This window comes from Nicotiana tabacum, chromosome 8 (assembly GCF_000715075.1).
Source record: "Nicotiana tabacum cultivar K326 chromosome 8, ASM71507v2, whole genome shotgun sequence".
NCBI lineage: Eukaryota > Viridiplantae > Streptophyta > Magnoliopsida > Solanales > Solanaceae > Nicotiana > Nicotiana tabacum.
In genome coordinates, this window is record NC_134087.1 from 24,085,344 (window position 1) to 24,107,192 (window position 21,849).

The 21,849-nt window shown below is 39.4% G+C and overlaps 2 protein-coding genes across 2 annotated transcripts; both read right to left on the bottom strand.

The window, feature by feature from the left end:
* Positions 1-7,795: 7,795 nt before the first annotated feature.
* On the bottom strand, positions 7,796-9,550 carry LOC142163003 (uncharacterized). Its single transcript, XM_075220247.1, has one exon. It carries the CDS (start codon positions 9,548-9,550, stop codon positions 7,796-7,798), a length of 1,755 nt encoding a protein of 584 aa, XP_075076348.1.
* An 8,455-nt stretch (positions 9,551-18,005) lies between these two features.
* On the bottom strand, positions 18,006-19,800 carry LOC107759243 (pentatricopeptide repeat-containing protein At3g25210, mitochondrial-like). Its single transcript, XM_016577131.2, has one exon. The coding sequence runs from the start codon at positions 19,646-19,648 to the stop codon at positions 18,506-18,508; it is 1,143 nt and encodes a 380-aa protein (XP_016432617.1). The 5' UTR covers positions 19,649-19,800; the 3' UTR covers positions 18,006-18,505.
* Between the last annotated feature and the right edge of the window lie 2,049 nt (positions 19,801-21,849).

The following is a 21,849-nucleotide window of genomic DNA, read 5'->3' on the forward strand; positions in this document are numbered from 1 at the left end:
TTCTTCCCTTCTTTTTTTTCGCAGACTCTCAGAGCAGCACATAGGGCTGTGAATTCCATCAGCAAGGATGCGTTTCATCGACCATGATACACCATACCCACACCTTGATATTATTAGCGACAAGCAGAATCCGCGCGCCCAAGTTCTAACTTTAAAAGTTCATCCTCCGGTGATAGGTGCTTTTGCTCGCTAGAAAGCCGCTTGACGCCTCCCTTGATCTTGCAGAATGGTCTACTAGAGAGATGAAGGATGCATTGGACAGATTTTCGGGCAAAGCAACCAATATGAAGGTCCTACTTTTGAAGTCCTCCACCCATCAAAAGGTCGCGTCTGCTAGTCCTTTTCATCGTGATTATGATGGACGTCTCGCCACTTGGAGTGTTCCTCCTTCCGGCTTTGGTGAAGTTCGCTATACGTCCAAATATTGGGAGTGGGTAGAAGATGTTCTTGCCCGTAACAAGTTGACTCTGGATGGCATTAAGGTCTATGACGCCATCTTTGTTTCGTTGTTCACATATGACTACAATGAGAATGTCCTCCGTGCCTTTTGTGAGCTTTGGCGTCCATATACCAACACAATTTCTACCTCCATTGGTGAACTCTCCATCTATTTGTGGGACTTGCGAGCAATCGGAGGCCTTCCGGTGCATGGGTCTTTCTACGACGAAGTTATCCCCTCGGCTAAGGAGTTGACACAAGAAGACGATCAAGGAAAACCTTTCCTCCCAAGAAGTTGTCTGCACCTGTTCTCGGCATTCTACAAACTCATGAAGTATGATGTCCACGAGGTCTCCATTCATGATTGGGTGGAGTTTTGGTTTCGAGGCCCGAGTAGGTATGCCAAGCATCCACAAAAGTCATTAAGGAATCGGACTACAAGGCCGAAGTTGAATCATAATCCTTCTGGGAATATTAATGCGAGCTTCCTACCACGAACCGATGAGGAGAATGCCCCATTTATTGAGCTTGGAGTGGAGGAGTCACTTAGAGCTGAGACTTATTTGGCGGCTTTCCTTGCATGTTGGCTTTGCAAATTTGTGTTTCCCAACAAGAAGATCGACTACGTTCGTTCTAGTGTCTTCAAAATTGCGAGTCTGATGGCTCATGGAGAGAAGTTTTCCTTGGCGGTTCCCGTCCTTGCAAGTATTTATCATGGCTTGAAGGATGTCTCCACTTCTCAAGATTTGGGTGTCTGCAAAGCACTCTTTCCTATTCATTACGTATATGGATGGATAGGAGCATATTTTGACACCTACTATCGTGTTAAGCGTCCACAATGAGGTCCACAAATGTGCAAGGTTTCTGGCGAGAAGATGGCCAAGCATTTTGACCTTAGTAATGCTCGTGAGTTGTTTCAACAAGTTAGTGCGCAACAGCTTCACCATTTGGCTATGCTACAAAGTAGGGAATTGCATCTTATCGATCGTGACGAACAATTGAATTCTTGGAGTGACGTTTTTATAAGTCTTCGCTCAAGCTTCATCACCCTTAGTCATGACGACATTCATATTGTGGAATCTTATAGCCCGCATAGGTTTAGTCGTCAATTCGGCTTTTGTCAAGATGTTCCTGGCAACCTCATAGAGCGACCCTATAACGGCTCACTGAAAATGCTAGTGCAATTCTGGGACTCCTGTGTTCGTCTTGGAGGTTCATCAAAGGTTATTGTCCCTACGCATCCATCAGAAGAGGGACCTCTAATGACTCGTGAGTATGCAGCTTGGTGGTCAGCTCGTCGAGTGCACTCTTCCCGACAAAGTACTCATATCATTTTGAAAGTTCCAAGGAAAGATGATATTCCTTTATCCTCCAAAGATGATCAACGTCAAAAGAACACTCACGAAGGGTCTTCCAAGTCCAAGTCCAAGTCCAAGTTAAGATTGAAATATCCTTCGCCAAGCACCAAGGTCTTACCCAAGTCTACCCCTTCGACGGGCGGGGAAGCCCATGTGGACAAAGGAGATAAACATGTTTTGTTGATTTCCAAGACAACTACTGCCACTGTAGATGTGACGAACAATCCTTGCAAAAGGAAAGAGCCTCCTACTTCACCAAACAAAAATGTTGCGAAGACAAACAACGTTGTGCCAACAAACGAGGAAAGGACTCAAGCTTCTGCTTTGCCCAATGAGATTTTGAATGTTAGTGCAACTTCCAGTTCGAACGAGAGTGATGTTAGTCAAGACATACATGGGAATCGTTCAAAGAAGAAGGCTAAGGACATGAGCCATAGTGAGTTTGCTGACTTGGATGCTCTTAGTATCGATACTGGATTTTTCGTAGAAGGTGACCCTAGCTCAACGATGTCGTTGTCTGAACTGGAGAAACGTGTAAATATTATTTCCTTCAAATCTACTCCCTTTCTTTTCTTTTTTTTTGAACACTAAAGATTGTTGTTTTTTTTTTTTTTGCAGTTGGGCGTCAATGAGTTGTATGATGACGTGCTTGGTGAAGACACGGTGGAAGACTGTGTTACAAGCCTAAATTCCCTCAGTGTGGCCGCAAAAAGTCCTCACACTTTATTTAATGGTGCTGAACATCACGCTGCAAACCATGCTTCGTCGATAAATTTGAGTCTACCCAAAGAGTCGCACCTTGTTATTCCAGAAGATGTTGTGCTTTCCAAGCCAGCCATGACGAGTAAGATGGAGGTTTCCGTAAGTCAAGCAAAACGTCTAAAAGCCTTCGAGCCTACTCCATGGTCGTTGTATCTTGATGCTCCAAACTTTAAGCCACAAGAGACTATTTCCCATATTAAACTTTCTTTTGTTAACACGATGTGGCATACCTTGTGCGAATGGATCGAAGAGTTCTCTCTTGATTCTATGGATAGCTTCACAAAGTTGGAGGAAAGTATTGCTTTGAGTCTTGAGGAAATTAAGAAAGAAAATGTTATTGATACTTCTACCTTAGAGGCTCTCGTCGAGGCTTTCTTCAAGACGTACGCAGATTACGATGCTTTAAGATCGTCCAAGATGACTAAAGAATTTCACCAAGAGTCACTCTCTGATGCACGACGACGCCTTAATGATGCAAAATGGGAATATGAAAAAGTGAGCGAGTCTGTAGAAAAACTTCAAGCCAGTCTTGCGAATGTTGAACAACAGCTAGCTTCCTTGGCCTCCAGAAAGAAGAAGATCATTGCACTCTTGGACAATCAACAGGTGAATTTGGCTAAAAGTCAAGAGAACGTTGACGTTACAGAAGGGGAGATTTATACCATTGAAGCCAATCATCCATTATCTGACGATGAAGCAGAGAAATAGTCCCTCCTAAAAGGGGAAGTTGAGACAAGCCGCCAACAAATCCTTAGCTTCAAACCTTTTCCATGATTTTAAAGTTTTTTTTTTTTGCTTAGGATTCTTGACTTGCGATTTTTTTTATAACTAATATCATGTAATGGAGTACTTATATCTTGGAGCAATAAAAGTATCTTTATTATTATTTTTTATTTTTTTAATATGTGATATTTCTCTTTGAGACCCCGGTTCTCTCTATTACTCCCAATTATTTCCTTCTTAAATTTCAGCATATGTCTTGTATGTTGGTTTTGTTGTTTCGCGAAAAAGAATTCATATTTTGCTGTAAGAGACTTCAAATAATAAGCCGCTTGCTTCTACCGAAACTAGACTCATAGGACTAAAACATATCAAAAATTAGCACGAATCTCCTTTTGTATCAGCTGGAATTAATTTTCAAAGTTGATCTACACGTCTGGCCCGTGTTTAGCTCACAGCTTTGCACACTCTGCGCAAAATAAATCACATCTCAAGATAGGAGCATCCAAATCACAAGCCATTTGCGATGTCAGAAAAGAAACTCGGAGATATAAAACTCATATAAATTTCATAGCAAAACTCATTTAGGACTGTCAACAGAAAATTCACGAAGTCGACTCAACTACAGTGAATTTTCAGATTTGTGTACCTTCGGCAAAAATAGTTGTATCTTGAGCTTGGAGTGTTGGAATTGCAATCCGTCCATGTCGTTAGAAAGAAATCCCAGAGATCTAAAACTCATATAAATTTCATAATAGAACTCTTTTCGGACTGTGAACAGAAAATTCACGAAGTCGACTCAACTGCAGTGAATTTTTAGATTTGCATACCTTCGGCAAAAATAATTGTATCTTGAGCTTGGAGTGTTGGAATTGCAATCCGTACATACCGTTAGAAAGAAGTCACGGAGATCTAAAACTCATATAAATTTAATAACAGAACTCTTTTCGGGCTATGAACAAAAAATTCACGAATTCGACTCAACTATAGTGAATTTTCAGATTTGCGTACCTTCGGCGAAAATAATTGTATCTTGAGGTTGGAGTGTCGGAATTGCAATCCGTCCATGTCGTTAGAAAGCAAACTCAGAGACCTAAAGTATCTACGAATTTCATGGAAGAACTTTTTTCGGTCTACCAACAGGAAATTCGCTAAGTTGACGCGACTGCAGTAAACTTCCAGATTCGCATGCATATAGGAGTCTTTGCGGCATAAGACCTTCTGGATTAGTCAAAGTTCCAGATCATGTATTCCTCACATTTGTTTTTTGAAACTTATGTGACTGAACTTAGAATGAAACTCTAAGCTACCTACATACCTCGGTGAAGAGGATAAAGTCATAACGTAGTTCAAAATAGGTGAGTTTTTTTTTTGTGTCCTAACTTTTGCCTAGGCCGCCTCTTTTGAGGTTTTCGACCTAGCGGACTCTTTTTTTTGGGTGTCGTTCACAGTTTAGGCTCATGCGGGCCAGGAGTATTGCAACATGCAGTTTAGATTCTTGTGTCAAGGAGCGTAGTGGCATGCAGTTTAGGCTCGTGCATTAAGGAGCTTCATGACTTACAGTTTAGGCTCGTGCGTCGAGGAGCGTTTATTCTTCAAGGATAGTACCTCTTCAAAAATTTCCCATTTATAGAGCCAATTCTCATGCCATCTGCATCAACTAACTTGTAAGCTCCACTTGAATAGGCTTTTTGTACAACATATGGACCATCCTATTTTGAAGTGAATTTGCCCCCAGATTTGCGAGAGGTGATAATAGGTCTTCTTACTGCAAGAAATTGATCGCCAACTTGGAAGGACCTCAAGCGAACCTTTTTGTTGAAAGCACGAGAAAGACGAGCTTGATAATATTCAAGACTTTGTTGAGCTTCTAGCCTTTTTTCATCAAAGGACTCAAGTTCTTCAAGGCGCAGGCGAGCGTTTTCTTCCTCAGTAAGACCTTCTTGGACAGCGAGTCACAAGGACGGTATTTGACGCTCAAGAGGAAGAACTGCTTCGACTCCATAAACAAGAGAATAAGGAGTTGCTTGTGTCGGCGTGCGATGAGTCGTACGATATGCCCACAAAGCTTCTTCCATTCTGTCATGCCAATCTCTTTTAGACTTGGAGACGACCTTATTTAACAAGTTGCAAAGCGTCTTGTTAAATGCTTCGGTTAGTCCATTTGCAGCAGCATAATACATTGACGAATTACGTTGCTTGAAGCCAAAAAGTTCACAGATCTTGGTCATCAATTTGTTATCGAACGGTTTGCCATTATCTGTTATTATATAATTAGGAATGCCGAAACGATATATGATGTTCACTCGAATGAAGTTTGCAACATTTTCTTTCTTCACTTCCTTGAGAGCGATGGCCTCTGCCCATTTTGAGAAATAATCAGTTGTGGCCAAGATGTATAGATGTCCTCCAGAAGATTTTGGAAGTGGTCCAACAATATATAATCCCCAAGCATCAAATGGCCAAGATGCAACAGTAGGGTGTAACATTTTAGGAGGTTGGTGTATAAAATTTGCGTGAAACTGGCAAGCCTTGCATCTTTGAGCATAATCTAAGCAATCTTTCACCATTGTCAGCCAGTAATAACCCATCCTCTTAATGTGGAAGTGGAGCTTCGGCCTGGATTGATGTGATCCACAAACTCCAGAGTGTGCCTCTTGCATAGCTTGAGTTGCTTCATCTTCCCCTAAACAACGCAAGAGAACTCCCTCAAATGATATTCGATACAAAGTGTCTTTGTAGTAAAGGAAGCGAGGGGCACGCCGACGAATTTCGGTCTTTCTTCTTGGATCTTCTGGAAGTATCCCATAACATAAGTAGTCGATCATGGTTTGTCGCCAATCAAACTTCACAGCTTCAGCGACGGCTACCAAATGCTCGAGCTTGCTTTCTTCGTCCTCGTTCTCATCTGGCGGCACTATCCATTTTTGGTAGATAGTGATTTGTGTCTTGCCGAGCAGAGTCAATGTTGAAGCTAGAGTAGCTAGAGCGTCAGCCTTCTTATTTTCCTTCCTTGGCACATGCTGAAGAGTTACATTGCCAAGCCATCCAATCAATTTCTGCGCATAATCATAATAACGATGCAATTCTAGCTTTTTGACCTCCCAGCTACCTAGCAATTGATTGATCACTAACTCAGAGTCTCCAAAAATATGTAATTGGAGTTGTCTCATATTGACGGCCATCTCAAACCCAAGTATGAGTGCTTGATATTCCGCAATGTTGTTGGTGCAATATTGTGTTAAGGTGAAGGAATATGGCAAGACTTCCCCTTGAGAAGTGACAAACACAACACCTGCACCAGCTCCCTCACGATGTGCGGCACCATAAAAATACATTTTCCACGGTGGTTGCACTTCGATGACCATCGCATCCTCATCAGGTAGTTCATCAGTCAACTTCCAATCATCAGGAATTAGATGATCTGCCAAGAAATCTGCCAAAGCTTGTCCTTTCATAGCTTTTTGTGGGATATACACAATCTCGAATTGTTGAAATTGGAGGTACAACCTTGCTAATTGATCATTGAGGACGGGTTTTAATATAACAAACTTGATCGGGTTATCCCTTGAGACGAGACGGATGACATGAGCTTGAAAGTAGTGCTTCAGCTTTTGAATTGCGAAAACCAACGCTAGACACAATTTTTCGATCGGAGAATACTTTATCTCATTTAGGGTCATCATCCTACTCAAGTAGTAGAGGGAATTTTCTTTATTTTCACCATTTTCCTGGGCCAAAGGGGCTCCCACTGACCTTCCTTGGGCTGCAATATATAGAATCAATGGCTTTCCTGGTATAGGGGCTTCCAGAACTGGTGGTTTCATCAAGTAGGATTTGATGTTTTGGAATGCACTGCTACAAGCTTGGTCCCATTCAAAAGGTATACCCTTCTTCATGAGTCGGCTAAAAAGTTGGCACTTCCCTGCTAGATTTGAGATGAATCTTCTAAGGTATGCCAATTTTCCTTGTAGACTTTTCAGTTCATGTATATTATTGGGCTGGGGCATCTTCAAGATGGCGTCAACTTTGGCTTGATCTATCTCAATCCCTCGATGTCGAACAATGAAGCCAAGGAATTTTCCAGAAGTAACTCCAATGGCACATTTCAACGGGTTCATTCTAAGTTGATATCTCCGGAGTCGTTCGAACACCATTCTTAAGTCTTGTAAGTGGTCTCCTCTCTTTCTTAATTTCACCACTAAATTATCCACATATCATTCCACATTCTTGTGGAGGATGTCGTCAAAGATATTTTGCATTGCCCTTTGATATGTGGCGCTAACATTCTTCAAGCCAAAAGGCATTACTTTGTAGCAATAAATGCCTTTAGGAGTGCGAAACGCAGTAAGCTCTTCATCTTTTGGTTCCATACGTATTTGATTGTAGCCAGATGATCCATCCATGAAAGACATCGCCTCGTATCCGGTAGTGGCATCAATCATAAGCTCTGGAATGGGGAGCAGAAATTCGTCCTTAGGGCATGCATTATTGAGGTCTCTAAAATTGACACAAACTCAAATTTGGCCATTCTTCTTTTTCACAGGAACAATGCTTGAAATCCATGAAGGATATTTAACCTCCCGAATGAAACAAGCTTCGATGAGTTTATTGACCTCGGCTTCGATTAATGGGATCAATTCTGGCCTGAAGCGTCTTTGGGCTTGCTTAACAGGACGAACTCCTTTCTTGACTGCGAGATGATGAACTGCTACCTTAGGATCTAAACCAGGCATCTCTTTGTAGCTCCAAGCAAAGACATCTCTATATTCTTTGAGTAGCTCCACATAAGTGTTTTCTTCATCTGTGGTTAATAGGGCACTTACATAGGTGGGCCTGGAGTCTTCTGCAGTGCCAAGGTTGACTTCTTTCAATGCATCAACAGTCATTTTAATTCCTTCTTCTAGTTCCGCAGGAGCGTCCTCGACATCTTCGTCTTTTTTAGGATCATCATCGTTAAAAGATATATGGCCACACCAAGAGGCATCTCCCAAATATTCGTCAAATTTCCTTAGGGATAAAGTGTATTGCTCCTCATTCGTAGTAATGTGATATGAAGATCCTACACTTTCTTCATCTTCGTCACGCTCTCTAGTGTGGACCATTATGCGGGTCTTCACTTTGAGTACCTCTTCGCATGAAATCAAAAGTTCTGATTGTCGCTTAATTCTGGAAGGGACCAGACTTTGACACTCTTTGGAGATACTTTGGACTCTAGATGGCAAAGGTCTTCTTATTTTTTCATAATTTCTTTGGGACTTGTTCTTCTTCCTTTTCAATGGCCCCAACCTCTCAAATACAGAAGTTCTTGTAGTTGGTTCTCCAAGTCGATCAAAGACAGAAGGCCTTTTATTAGGATCAGCGGGTTCATCTTCCGTCGTGATATAGTTAATACTTGCTCTTCTAATGGAGATGCGAACTGGTGGGGGTTGTTTGTAACCTAGACCCTCACGTGATTGCTTCACCACATGCTCATTATCCTTCATCATGTTTGCTTTCCTAGTAGCTTCAGGTGGGATCTTCCCTAGCTTAGATGGTTCATTGGGATCATATCCAGCCTTTGCGAACAACCTGTAAGCATTCGGATCAAAACCTTCATTTGTGCGTTTCGAAGGGAGTGCCTTATTTTGAGGCATGTTAGGGGCCACAAAATTTCCCAGTAGCTTTGAAGATAACTTTATGGTATCATTCTGCTTGATAGGAAGGGTTAATTCTCTTAGTGCACCTTTTTGGAGGCTTGATGATTCTCCTTCATCTTTCTTCACTTTTGGAACGTAACGAAATAAAGGAGCTATTTTCTTGCCTTTGGTCTTCGTGATGTCATCAACTTTTACTCCCTTCATGATGTGGTTCTTCAAGTAGAACTTTGCATCAGCGAAGTATGCCTCGGCTTCAGAGAACGGCTTGTCGTCAACAACTATCTTCTTTTCGACTACATATTTATTATATTTCAAACATTGGTAGTAAGTTGATGGGACAACTTTGTTCTCGTGTATCCACGGGCTGCCAAGCAACAAATTGTATAAAGTATTTGAATCGATCACATGCATCCATGCAGTTGATTGCATATCTCCCATGGTGATTTCCAGCTTGATAGCTCCTATGGCCCTTTGTCCTCCTTGATTGAATCCTTGAATCATCAGTCGGCTTTTAGAAAGTTCTTCTGTTGAGATGCCGAGTTCTTTCATTATGCGAATGAGAAGAATGTTAACTGCAGATCCGTCATCTATCAAGATTCTGTTTATCCTCCTCTCGAGCACATAACCCACCATAAACAAAGGGCGATTGTGTGGTGCCTCACCAAGTAGGAGATCGTCTTCAGTGAAGGTGATTTTTGTATTACAAACATCTGCTGTAACGACCCGACCGGTCGTTTTAAGCTCTAGCGCGTCGTTCAGCAGTTGAAAGTCATGAACAGCTTTATTTTAGGTATATTGACTTGTACGTATGGTCAGAATTGAATTTCAAGAAATTCGGAGTCAAATTGGAAAGAAACTTTTCATTGTGGCAACCTTAAGTTGAAGAAAACGGCTAAGATTGGAATTTTGAGTAAACGACCTCGGAATTGGGATCTGAAAGTTCCAGCATGTTCGAATGATGATTTTGGACTTGGGCGTATGTCCGGATTTGATTTTGGATAATCCGTGAGCATTTCGGCGTATATTGTGGAAGTTAGTATTTTAGAAGAATTTCATAAACTTGGGTTGGAAGGCATTTCAGAGTTATAGATGTCCGTTTGGGATTCCGAATCTGGGAATAGCTCTGTATGGTGATTCTGGAGTTGGGAGCGCAATCGGAAGTGAATTCGGATGTCCGGAGGTCATTTTGAAGTCATTTGGCTAAATATAGGAATTTGAAGGTTTTTGAGAAAATTCGATCGGAAGTGAAAATTTTGATATCGGGGTCGGAATGCGATTCTGAAAGTTGGTGCAAGTCCGTAATATCGAATGTGACTTGTGTGCAAAATTTGAAGTCATTCGGACTAGTTTTGGTAAGGTTTGAGACACTTAGTCTCTCTTAAGGAAGCATAAGTTGGAAAAGTCAACCGGATATTGACTTATGTGTTAGAGGGATCGAAATGCAAATTTTATGGTTCGAATAGCTTCGTTAGGTGATTTGGGACTTAGGAGTGTGTCCGGAATATTTTTGTGATGACCGGGGTAGAATTAAGCTTGAATTGGCAAAGTTAGTATTTTGGCGAATTCGGGTTGATAGATGAGATTTTGATCTGGGAGTCGGAATGGAATTCTGAGAGTTGTTGTAGCTTTGTTATGTCATTTGTGATGTGTGTACAAAATTTCAGGTTATTCGGACATCGTTTGGTCGGGTTTTTGATCGAAAGTGTATGTTCGGAAATTTTTGGAAACTTAGGCTTGAATTCGATGAGTTTTGGATAATTTGATATTGTTTGAGATATTTTGATGATTGGATCAGGTCTTAATGATGTTATGAATTATGTGGGCATGATTGGTTGAGGTCCCACTGGCCTCGGGTGTGTTTCAGATGCCCAACGGGTCATTTTTGGTAGATTTTTGTCGTTTTGAGCATAAATGTAATGATCTAAAGGTTCATTTGTAGTTCTAGAGATTCAAATTTAATTTCGAGACTTCCAAAATTTAAATCATGAATTATAGGACTGATCTGGAAATTTTTGTTTAATTTCATCAAGTCGCGATTGGGTTTTTGACGTGAAATGTGAGTTAATTGTTTAACGAGCGAAATGGGTATTGAACTGGGCAAACGAGCTCCGAATTGAGTTTTTATTGAAGGGTTGTGTTTGTATTATTATTTGTGACTCATAGGAACAAGAATCGTCTAATTCCGAGTTCGTATGATGGAGTTAGAGCCATTTAGTAAAAAATAGTTGTGCTGCAAATTTCATAAAAAGCTGCCGTATTTTCTGCAGCAGTGAACAGTAACCGCGCGGGTGAACAGTGACCAGTGAACAGTGTCGTCAATAGTCACCCGTGAACAGTGACGGGTGAATAGTGACCCGTAAACAGTGTCGTAAATAGTGACCCGTGAACAGTACTTCTGAAATATTAACATTTCATCCGCGAACCCAACCCATTTTTCCATCATTTTTGAGCAACCTTGAGAGCTTTTGGACGGGAATTGAAGGGGTTTTTACGGAAAGTGATTGGAGGTAAGTCCTATGAACTAAATACAAGATTATATTGTGCAATCATCCTTGAAATTCATGAAAATATAGCCAAATTGTAAGAAAATAGGGCTTAAAATTGAAATTCTAAATTTGGGATTTTAGGGGTCAAATGGACTCTGATTCTTGTGAATTTAGTATGTATAGACTCGTGGAGATATAAGGAACATTTTGATGTAAAAATTTCTGGATTTTGAGAAGTGGGCCCGGGGCTCGGGTTTTGCAAATTTCGCGAATTTCGATATTTTTCGATTGCTTTCGATTGGGTATTGTCCCTTTAGCATAATGCGACATATTCGTTGCGATTTTGGGTAGATTCGACGCACGTGGAGGCCAATTCGAGTGGCAAAGGCGTCGCGAGCTAAAGAAGTAGCCGGTTCGAGGTGAGTAATTGATGCAACTGTTGTTCTGAGGGTTTGAAACCCCGGACTTTCACATAGTAATGCTATATTGAGGCGTGACACGCATCCCATGGCAGGTGCGGGGTCGTATATGATTGGGGATTGTGACTTGGTCCATCTTGAGTGATAATTATAGTATATTGGCGACTGATACGCACATGTATTGATGATATTTGGGCTTAATACCACGTTTGGGGGCCTTGTGCCGACTTGAATCCTTCGGGGATTAATATCATTTAATTTCAGTCCAAGGTTTTAATTATTGTTTTGCAAACTTAGCCGTAATTCTAAGTGTTGAAAACTCAAATGACATTTTAAATGTATTTCGGGCTGGAAACTTCTATTTTGTAAATGCCCAAGGGGCTTATTATATTATTTTCTGGACTGATTATAAAGTGACTTGAAACAGTGGTAACAATGACACTGTATGATATACTTGAAACAGTGGTAACAATGGCACTGTATTATGTAAATTGGTCAGGTAACAACGGGCTGACCGGTCAGGTAACAATGACTGACCAAGATTGCGCTTGGGCTGTAGGAGCCCCTCCGGAGTCCAATGACACTGTATGATATACTTGAAACAGTGGTAACAATGACATTGTATGATATACTTGAAATAGTGGTAACAATGGCACTGTATGATATACTTGAAACAGTGGTAACAATGGTATTGTATGATGTAAATTGGTCAGGTAACAATGGGCTGACCGGTCAGGTAACAATGACTGACCAAGATATTGCGCTTGGGCTTTAGGAGCCCCTCCGGGGTCTGTAAACACCCCCAGTGAGCGTCGTCGACGATAAATTAATATGGATGGCTCGGGCTACACGTCGCAGTAGGTACTGGAATGTACCATCATATGCATTGCATTGCATTCATGTATTTGTATTTATACTGTTGTTTAGCTGCTCAGTTCCATATGTTGTTGTATATTTGGATTTTAGCTTACTTTGTGTATTTACTGGATTTTCTTATCTTCAGACTGTAGTTACTTTTATTACTCACTGGGTCGGAGTACTCACTTTACTCCCTGCACCTCGCGTGCAGCTGCAGGTATTGATCACCCGGTAACGGGATATTAGCTCATTGAAGGTATTACTATTGTAGCTGAGCAAGGTTACCGCCAGCGTTCGCGGCACCGGACATTGTCTTTAGAATTTCAGAATTTAATTTTGTATATTATTGGCCCTGTAGTTGTGTTTAGGATTTCTTTAGATGCTCATGACTTGTGACACCCCGGTCGGGTTATGTTGGGCTTTAAACACTGGTTATTTTTGTCGTTAAGCTGTATTTATTTATTCATTTATATTTAATAATTGTTAAATATACGATTTGGGTTAGTTGGCTGGCCTTGTCTTCACGAGAGGCGCCATCATGATCGGGTTAGAAAATTGGGTCGTGACATCTGCTTCTTGGAAGGAGGACTCAACAAGACTATTAGACAGTGATGGTGAGAGTGTTGACTTGACTTCATTCTTTTCCTCTTCTTCTTTATCAGCATTACAGCACAAGGCCTTGTCATCATCGTCAGAAATCCTCGTGCGAAACCAACTCGGCAAAAATTCTCCCAAAGTTACCGGGTGGTGTGGCTTTTGGTGATGGTGTGTCTCTATCTCCACCTTCTTTGGGTTCTTAACAATTTGTAGCTTCTTTAGTCTTCTCACCATCTTATTCCTCGTAGGTTGCTTCGTTGATCCTTTTTGCAGACTCAATTTACGGCGTCTTCGACGAGTCACCAGGGTCCATCCTTCTTCATCAGGTTGATCAACTCGGACTTTGTCATCCTCCAACAATTCTTCATCTTCATTCCCTTAATAGGTGCATATCTCAATTGGATCGAATGAGCCAAAGGTAATGGACACATGGTTTGTGCTTGCTTTTTCGTCTTCGAGCTCGATCTTCTTTTGACGAGCCAAATCCATAACTTTGTCCTTGAAAACAAAGCACTTCTCAAGAGGGTGACCTACAAGCCGATGGTATTTGTAGTAATTCAGGTCATTGCTTTTTCCAGCTTTATCTGGTCGCTTCATCTCTGGTAGCTTAATAAGCTTTAACTCGAGGAGTTCTTCAAATATTGCAGGCACATCAGAGTCTAGAAATGGGTACTCCTTTTCTTGCATCTCTTTGAGAGTCAACTTCTGATTTGCATTATCTTGAGAGGAAGTTGTTTTTATACTCTGTTTCTTGCTCGCCTTGGTAGTAAATTTCAAAGGAGAGGCATTGACGTTCATGGATTCTTTGCTTTCATTTTTGGGTACGAACTTGCTCCATTTCTTGACTTCTTGCTTATCTCTTCCCTTGCGAGGTTCGTAGATGGGCAGCCCTTCGTTTCCCGCAGAAGCCATGCTCAACTCCATATCATGAGCATGGGTGGCAAGTTCTTCAAATGTCCTAGGCTTAATTCCTTGCAAGATGTAACGAAGTCCCCAATGCATCCCTTGGATGCACATCTCTATGCCAGAAGCTTCGCTTAGCCTATCTTTGCAGTTAAGGCTTGCATTCCTCCATCGATTGATAAAGTCAATAACTGGTTCATCTTTTCGTTGGCGAGTGTTCGTAAGTTCCACCATGCTCACAGTACGCCTCGTGCTATAAAAGCGATTGAGAAACTCTTGCTCCAATTGGTCCCAACTATCAATGGATCCAGCCTCGAGGTCGGTGTACCAATCAAAAGCATTCCCCTTTAATGAGCGGCCAAACTGCTTGACAAGGTAATCTCCATAAGTCCCTGCATTTTTGCATGTCTCAACAAAGTGCACAACATGTTGCTTTGGATTTCCCTTACCGTCGAACTGTTGAAATTTGGGAGGTTGATAGCTGCCAGACATCTTCAGGCTATCGATTCTTGCAGTATACATCTTTGCGTATGTGAGAGAAGACTTTGAAGCGACCTCATACTTATCCTTGATAGTTCCCATAATGAATTCCTTCAATTTTTATATGGGAATTGATCCTTCAGAGGAGACATGAAGTTCTTTGGCGGATGGCACTTGTTTTGTTGGAGGATCAGCTTTCTCGTAGACTTCAGGAAGCTTTCCAGGTGCATGACTTGATTCTCTATCCATCATGCTTTCAACTATGCCTGTCAATTTTGCGATACGGACATCTTGATCTTGAGCATACTTTGTTAACCCATCAATCGCCTTTGTCAGGTTTGCAAGTTGCTCCTCCATTGTCGAAGTGTTAGTCATCATTGCCTCCATGATTATTGTAGATGATGAAGAATAACCGAGACCTTCCCACGGATTGAACTCAGTTTGGAACATGTCATATGGCGAGATTGGCGTAGAACCAACACTTAAGACTTCATTATCAGGTTGGGTAAGGTGACTCTTGGTATTGTATAAAGTAAGTTGAGCAAGAGCTTTCTCCACAGCTTCTGCAATATTATCTCCTCTCTCTGACTTGCTAGCAGAGGACCTTTCTTCTTCGAATGAAGAAGATCTCAAAGCATGCATTGGTGCAAACGATACTTGGAGTGCTTGTTGCCCCAAGACGCTCGCCTTGCTCTAAGTGATTGGTGCAAGACTCCCCATAGTAACGTTCAGCATACTTTCAACGTAAGAAGAAAACTTGGAGTCAGCAACTTTGATCTTCTTTGAAGCCATCTTAGTGATCTTGAATGTTGAGAGTTGAGAAGAGATGAGAGGTAGAGATAGTCCCACTGGGCATGCCAAAATTTGTAACAACTAAATTTCGCTCCTGAAAAATAATAATCAAGACAAGAAATATAGCGACAAATATTATATTTAATTTCAAGTGATGGGGTTACAATAACTAAAATATCTCTAAATCTAAAGAGATGTAGTCCTCTGATTCTTCTCCTCACGGATGATGGTTCAAGGGCTTGAAAGCTTGATTTTGAACTTGACGGATTTCAGATTTGTAGTACGTCACGAACAATTTGAAGCTCGTCACGAACCAGGATTTGGTGTTGGGTTATCACGAACGGAAGATTTGAAGTTGTTCGCCTATGACTTGAGTTCGCCTTTGGAATTTGACCAAAGACGACGATTGCAGATATGGATGGAGACCTTGATGTTATTCTTCAAAGCCTCTTTAGCCTTTCCTTCTGCTTACTTGTTTATCCCTTAGTCTTCTCCTTTGACCCCTTTATATAGGTGTGGGGTGGAGTAATCTCCAAGAAAACCCTAGTGGATCATTGGGTTTGAGGCTTATGAGCCGACCCATTTAATAGAAGACCAATTTGAGGGTTAGCCCAATAATATATTGGATTTTTATTTAAATCAATTCATTTTAGATTTAAATAATCGACCCGATTATACTAGCCCATAGTATCATTTGGACTAATATATATTTAATACATGATTAAATCCAAATTACTTGTGGATTTAAATTTAATAAAATTTTATTTGTCTACAAATGCCCCCTGCTTCAAGGCTTGTCGCGGTGTAGGCTTGCTGAAACGAACGACGAGACTTGAAGTACCCGTGGACGTTGATATTTTTTTTCCGGCACCATTTGTGAATAATAATTAGTAGATAGAATCCATGACTCGGTTTTGGGTTTGATGATACCCCTTTTATGTAAGCTTATAAGTTTTCATGTGAAAACTCGGCCGGTGAATTTTGTATCCGTCACATGAAATAGTTTAAGCGGAATTATAAAGGATTTAATTAGTTAATTAAATTAAATTTTTAGTGATTTAATTTAATTAACTGGTATTTGAAATCTTAACATGGGGAGTTAAAATAAGTATTAATGAATTTTCGAAATTCATATTGAGGAGTTCAATTGCAATTTTTTAGTGGAATAAATTGCAATTAATTATAGTAAGAGTTAATTCATGCTAATTTCGAATTAATACTATAATTAGTAGCCTCTTATTATTTATGTGGTTCATGCTATACCTAGTAAAAACCTGGACAAACTTGGGTAAAAAGTAGCTTGGGAGAAAAGTTATCCTTTTGAGTTAGAGTAGGATTCTACTTGCAGAATCCTATAAGTTTTTGAGCCCATATTGTGGCTTAATTTCGGGTCTATTAAAGGAAGAATAGTTTCACCTAATTACTTACCTTTCAATTGTATTGTTCTTGCCCACCCAATAGCAAAATCGTCCAAGTTTTGACTAGGCAAATAGCAGAAGACTGCATCCCTGGATTCTTGCTGTTTGGAAGGTTTGTGCACTATTTCAAGAGGTTAGTGTTTCTAATCTCGTTATTATTGCGTTGTCTAGTTTACATGTATTTGATGTCTGGATTGTATGCTTGTTTCCGCTGGCATGGTCTAACAATTGGTATCAGACGTCGTCTTACATCTAACTAGATAATGTAATATAGCATGCATAGAGTAATATTAAAACGTGTTAGTTAATGATACATGTTTGGGATGAGTATTCTATGTTAAAAACGTGATTGTATTTATTAGTATCAGTAATTCTGAAATTATGAATTAATATACACATGTATAAACAGTGGTGTTATATTTAAATGACAGTCTGTTTAAATTATGTTTTTTGCTGAATAGCAATATTTTTTTATAAAAACGTGACTGTGTTTTTGAATGCTATTAATTCTGTAATTATGGGTTAATATACATATGCATAAAAAGTGAATTAATACCATTAATCTGTTTTAGTTGCGTTCTGTCCATAATCACAGTGTTATATTAATAAAACTTGACTGTGTTGTATGATATTAGCTCTGCAATTTTGGATTAATATACAGAATTATGAACAGTACCGTTTTTTACTGGTGAAAAACATATTGTTTTTACAATTCTGTCTAAACACGTTTTTATTACAAAAAATATTTTGAGCTCTGAAATCATGTGTTAACAAACATCAGTATATTATGTGATTTGAACAAGTCAAAATAATTAAAAACCCTTAAAACGCCAAAAACAGAATTCTAAAAATTTTAGAATTCTGAAATTCTGTCGAACTCCGATTGACCTCAAATTTGGTAGGTTCATCCAAAACAGCCCAAATTGGGAGAAAAGTTATCCTTTTGAGCTAGAGTAGGATTCTACTTGCAGAATCCTACACGTTTTTGAACCCATATTGTGGCTTAATTTCGGGTCTATTAAAGGAAGACTAGTTTCACCTAATAACTTACCTTTCAATTGTATTGTTCTTGCCCACCCAATAGCAAAATCGTCTAGCAGAAGACTGCGGCCCTGGATTCTTGCTGTTTGGAAGGTTTGTGCAACTACTTCAAGAGGTTAGTGCTTCTAATCTCGTTATTATTACATTGTCTAGTTTACATGTATTTGATGCCTGGGTAGTATGCTTGCTTCCGCTGCGCATGGTCTAACACAGGAGATCCAGTATTACATCAAGATCGTTAGAAAAATCAACATTACACCAAAATTTTAAACTACGGATGCATCTATTTGTTCTCTGCCTTCCCCTCAAAACACTTGCTGTTCCTCTCGAGCCAAACGTTCCAGAATATGCATAAAGGAAGACTTTGCCAACTGCTTAGCGCTTGTTTCATATCTGGTGGCATAACCCATCGAATCCCCTACAAGTTAAGAAACATACGCCAAATCTGCCATATACTGTCTCGCCCGTTCTCCTTGCACAAGTTGCACTCTAATTCCGATTGCTGGTAAATAACTCTTTGTTCATCAGACAACCAATAGATATAGAAGCATCAAACTACCAACAATGACAACATAAACATATCAAAGTATAAACTTAGTCCTGATTAAGAAAATATAAACCATTCAACAAAGACTTGTAAGTCTTCTCATTCATTAAGCTATCCCTCTTCTTAAATTCATCAAGAATTTCAAATGCATAACTTCCTCTGCCTTCTCTACATAATTCTTCCAACACAGTTTTATAAGTAAGCTGATCAGGCGACAACGAATTATCCAACATATCAAAAACCACCTCAATAGCATCCTCAAATCGACGCTCCAAAGCAAGACTGCAAACCAATATCATATAAGTACTTCCTTTCGGAACAAATCCTTTATCCCTCATTTCCTTGAAAAACTCTAGTCCCTGATTCACTCTTCCCTTCTCACACAACCCTTTGGCTATATAACCATAGGTAAATGCATCCGGCTCACATCCATACAACCCCATTTCACGATAAACACGAATCGCCTCATCAACCTCAAGACACTTAGAGTAAGCCTTGATTATCATATTCAAAGCAAATGTATCTGGAATCACACCAAAGGACTTCATTTGCTTAGCTAATGATCGAACAGAATGTAAATACACGTAACAGACATGTAGCTTATTAAATTTACTGAGAAGGGCATTCAGTAACAAATTATAAGTCTCTAATGAAGGCTTAGCTTCTTCACATTTTGTCATTTTCTTGTAAATGTCAAATGCGCGGTTAAACAAGAATTTACGGCCGCAGCAAAATTTAATCATGGAATTGTACAGTGGGAGGCTCGGCGGGCAAGCGCCGGCGAGGACTTCCTCGACTAGTGTTTCTCCGACGCGGTAACGCTTACTTGAGACTGCGATGTTAATCATTGTTAAGTAAGTGACGTGGTTGTGCTTGTAGTTCCGCTGTTGGCCGGTCCACCGGAAGATATCAAGGGCGAGGTCCGGGTCGGATTGAGCTCTCAAGGCTTCGTTTACGTCAGCTGGTGTGAACCCGGGTTTGAGATTGTTAATCCACGATTCGAACTGTTTTTCCAATGGAGTTCGGGTTCGGGTTCGAGGGGTAGGGTTTGTGAATTCATCGGAGGAGGACGGCGGTTGAGATGTTAGGGTTTCTGGAAGGTGATCGGCGGCGGAGGAGCTGGAGATAGGGCGGAGAGATAGGGAGGAGAAGAGAGAGGTGATTATCGGCCGGCGTACGGACACCCGCATTTTCAGTACCGGAGAGAAGCGACAAAGGTGTGTTTGGTTGAAGCTGATATGAGATGTTCAGATTGCCGGGGTACCTTTAGAACATGGATCATTCATACTCGGGCCTAAGACAATTAACAGTAGGGATCTTTACACAAATAGCCGACTTAATTTACTGTTTGGCTTTTAAACCAGTATACTTGGTTTACCACTTATATATGGTTATATACATAATATAGATTATACATATATTATATATTTTATGATTATTATTAGCTATTAGTTAAGCGATTGAATAGTGGACTACTTAGATTAATTCTTCTTAACTAACTTCTTAACTTAGTGACGGTTGGAGGCTAGGTTAGGCCACATTTCGGTTGAGCTATATTTTTAATGGCCAATTGCAAAAGCGAGTTCTTTCGAAACATTTCGTAAAGTTTGGACAAACATATTGTTTGCAAACAATGAAATATAGTATTTGAGAGTAATTATTTATGTTACAAGTTTTCCTCTTCAACTTAAAGTAGAAAGCTCGAAGTCCAAATACAATTTTAACTGCAAATATTCTTTTTCAACCTCAACGTTAAATACTCATTTCATTAACTTCCAACCAAATGTTGTCCAAACAGATCATGTGGATAATTACTTGAGAAAATGACATTGTATAGCCGCTCTCAAAATAATATCCGAAAAAATATATTTTTTATATGTTATACAAATTTTATACAATTTATTGATTACCGAATATAAATAATTTCTGACGGGCTAAAAGTAATAGTAATTTTTACATTCCTATGCCATATAGTAAACTATATTACCCTCCATGCTTAACTTTTAATATAATTACCTTCTATATACCTAATTACTATATGTACCATTTTAGGATTTTAATGGTATTAATTAGTCTCCTAATTTTACTCAACCGTATATTCCCACTCCCCCAAGTTTCTCTCTCCAAATCCCCACGATTTTCTCTTCAAACACCCACGATTTCTTCTTTTAAAACCAACGAAAATCTATAACCCCTCCATCATTAACAACCATTAAAAAGCTTTGAAGCTTTGAATTCGAATTTGGATTTTCAAAAGACATTGTTTGTTTGGATTGGATGTTGTTGCAAAGAATTGAGAATTCTCTTTATGTCTCTCTCTATCTCGCAATCCCAAATTTCAGTAATATAAGAGGAAAGAAAAATAGAGCAACAATTCCTCCATTGACAGCCATTAAAAAGCTTTGAAGCTTTGAATTCAAATTTGAGTTTTCAAAAATCATTATTTGTTTGGATTGAGTGTTGTTGTAAATAATTGGGAATATGGTTTGGAGTTTATATCTCAATTTTGAGAGTTTTTGGTGAAGATCAGACTTGGTTTTGGCTGAATTTCAGATTGAAACTTGAAGAAAAAGAAGAAGAAGACATGACATACATTCTATTGCAGAAATTGTAGAAAAACTGTAGACTGTTGTTTGTTTATTTTTGAGCTTTGTATTTTTGTGTTAAAAATTTTGATAGGAACTTGTTATTCCACTTCGTCTGTTTTGGAGCTAACTTGTGCAGAAGATAAGATGTCTTTTTAAGTTATATATATTGCTATACTTTTAAATTCAAGAAAGTATGGTTGTATTGTAATTAAAGAGACGTGAATTTATAGAATAGGTTGAATAGGAGGAATGAGTCAAATAAGACTCACAATGACTTGTTTTCTACATTTAATCTACAACAAAACTACATATCATTTGAAAAATTAATATAAAAATACAAATTTGATTGTTTCTACAAATTATCTACAAAATTTTTACAAACTATTCATAACATAATTTATCTTTATTTATGTATGTTCGTCTGGAACACTAAAGTTACTTGATATGCCAACATCTCCCGTTATAGAGGAATACAACTTATCTACAGTTCTCTACAACTTTTATACATTATTTTCACTCAGTTAAATACAACAACAATAACATAAAATTTGAGCTTTGTGTTTTTGTGTTAAAAGTTTTGATGGGAGCTTGTTATTCCACTTCGTCTGTTTTGGAGCTAACTTGTGCAAATGAGAAGATGTTTTTTAGGTTATATATATTGTTATACCTTTAAATTCAAGAAAGTATGGTTGTATTGTATTTAAAGAGGCGTGAATTTGTAGAATAGGTTGAATGTGAGGAATGAGTCAAATAAGACTCACAATGGCTTGTTTTCTACATTTATTCTACAATAAAACTACATA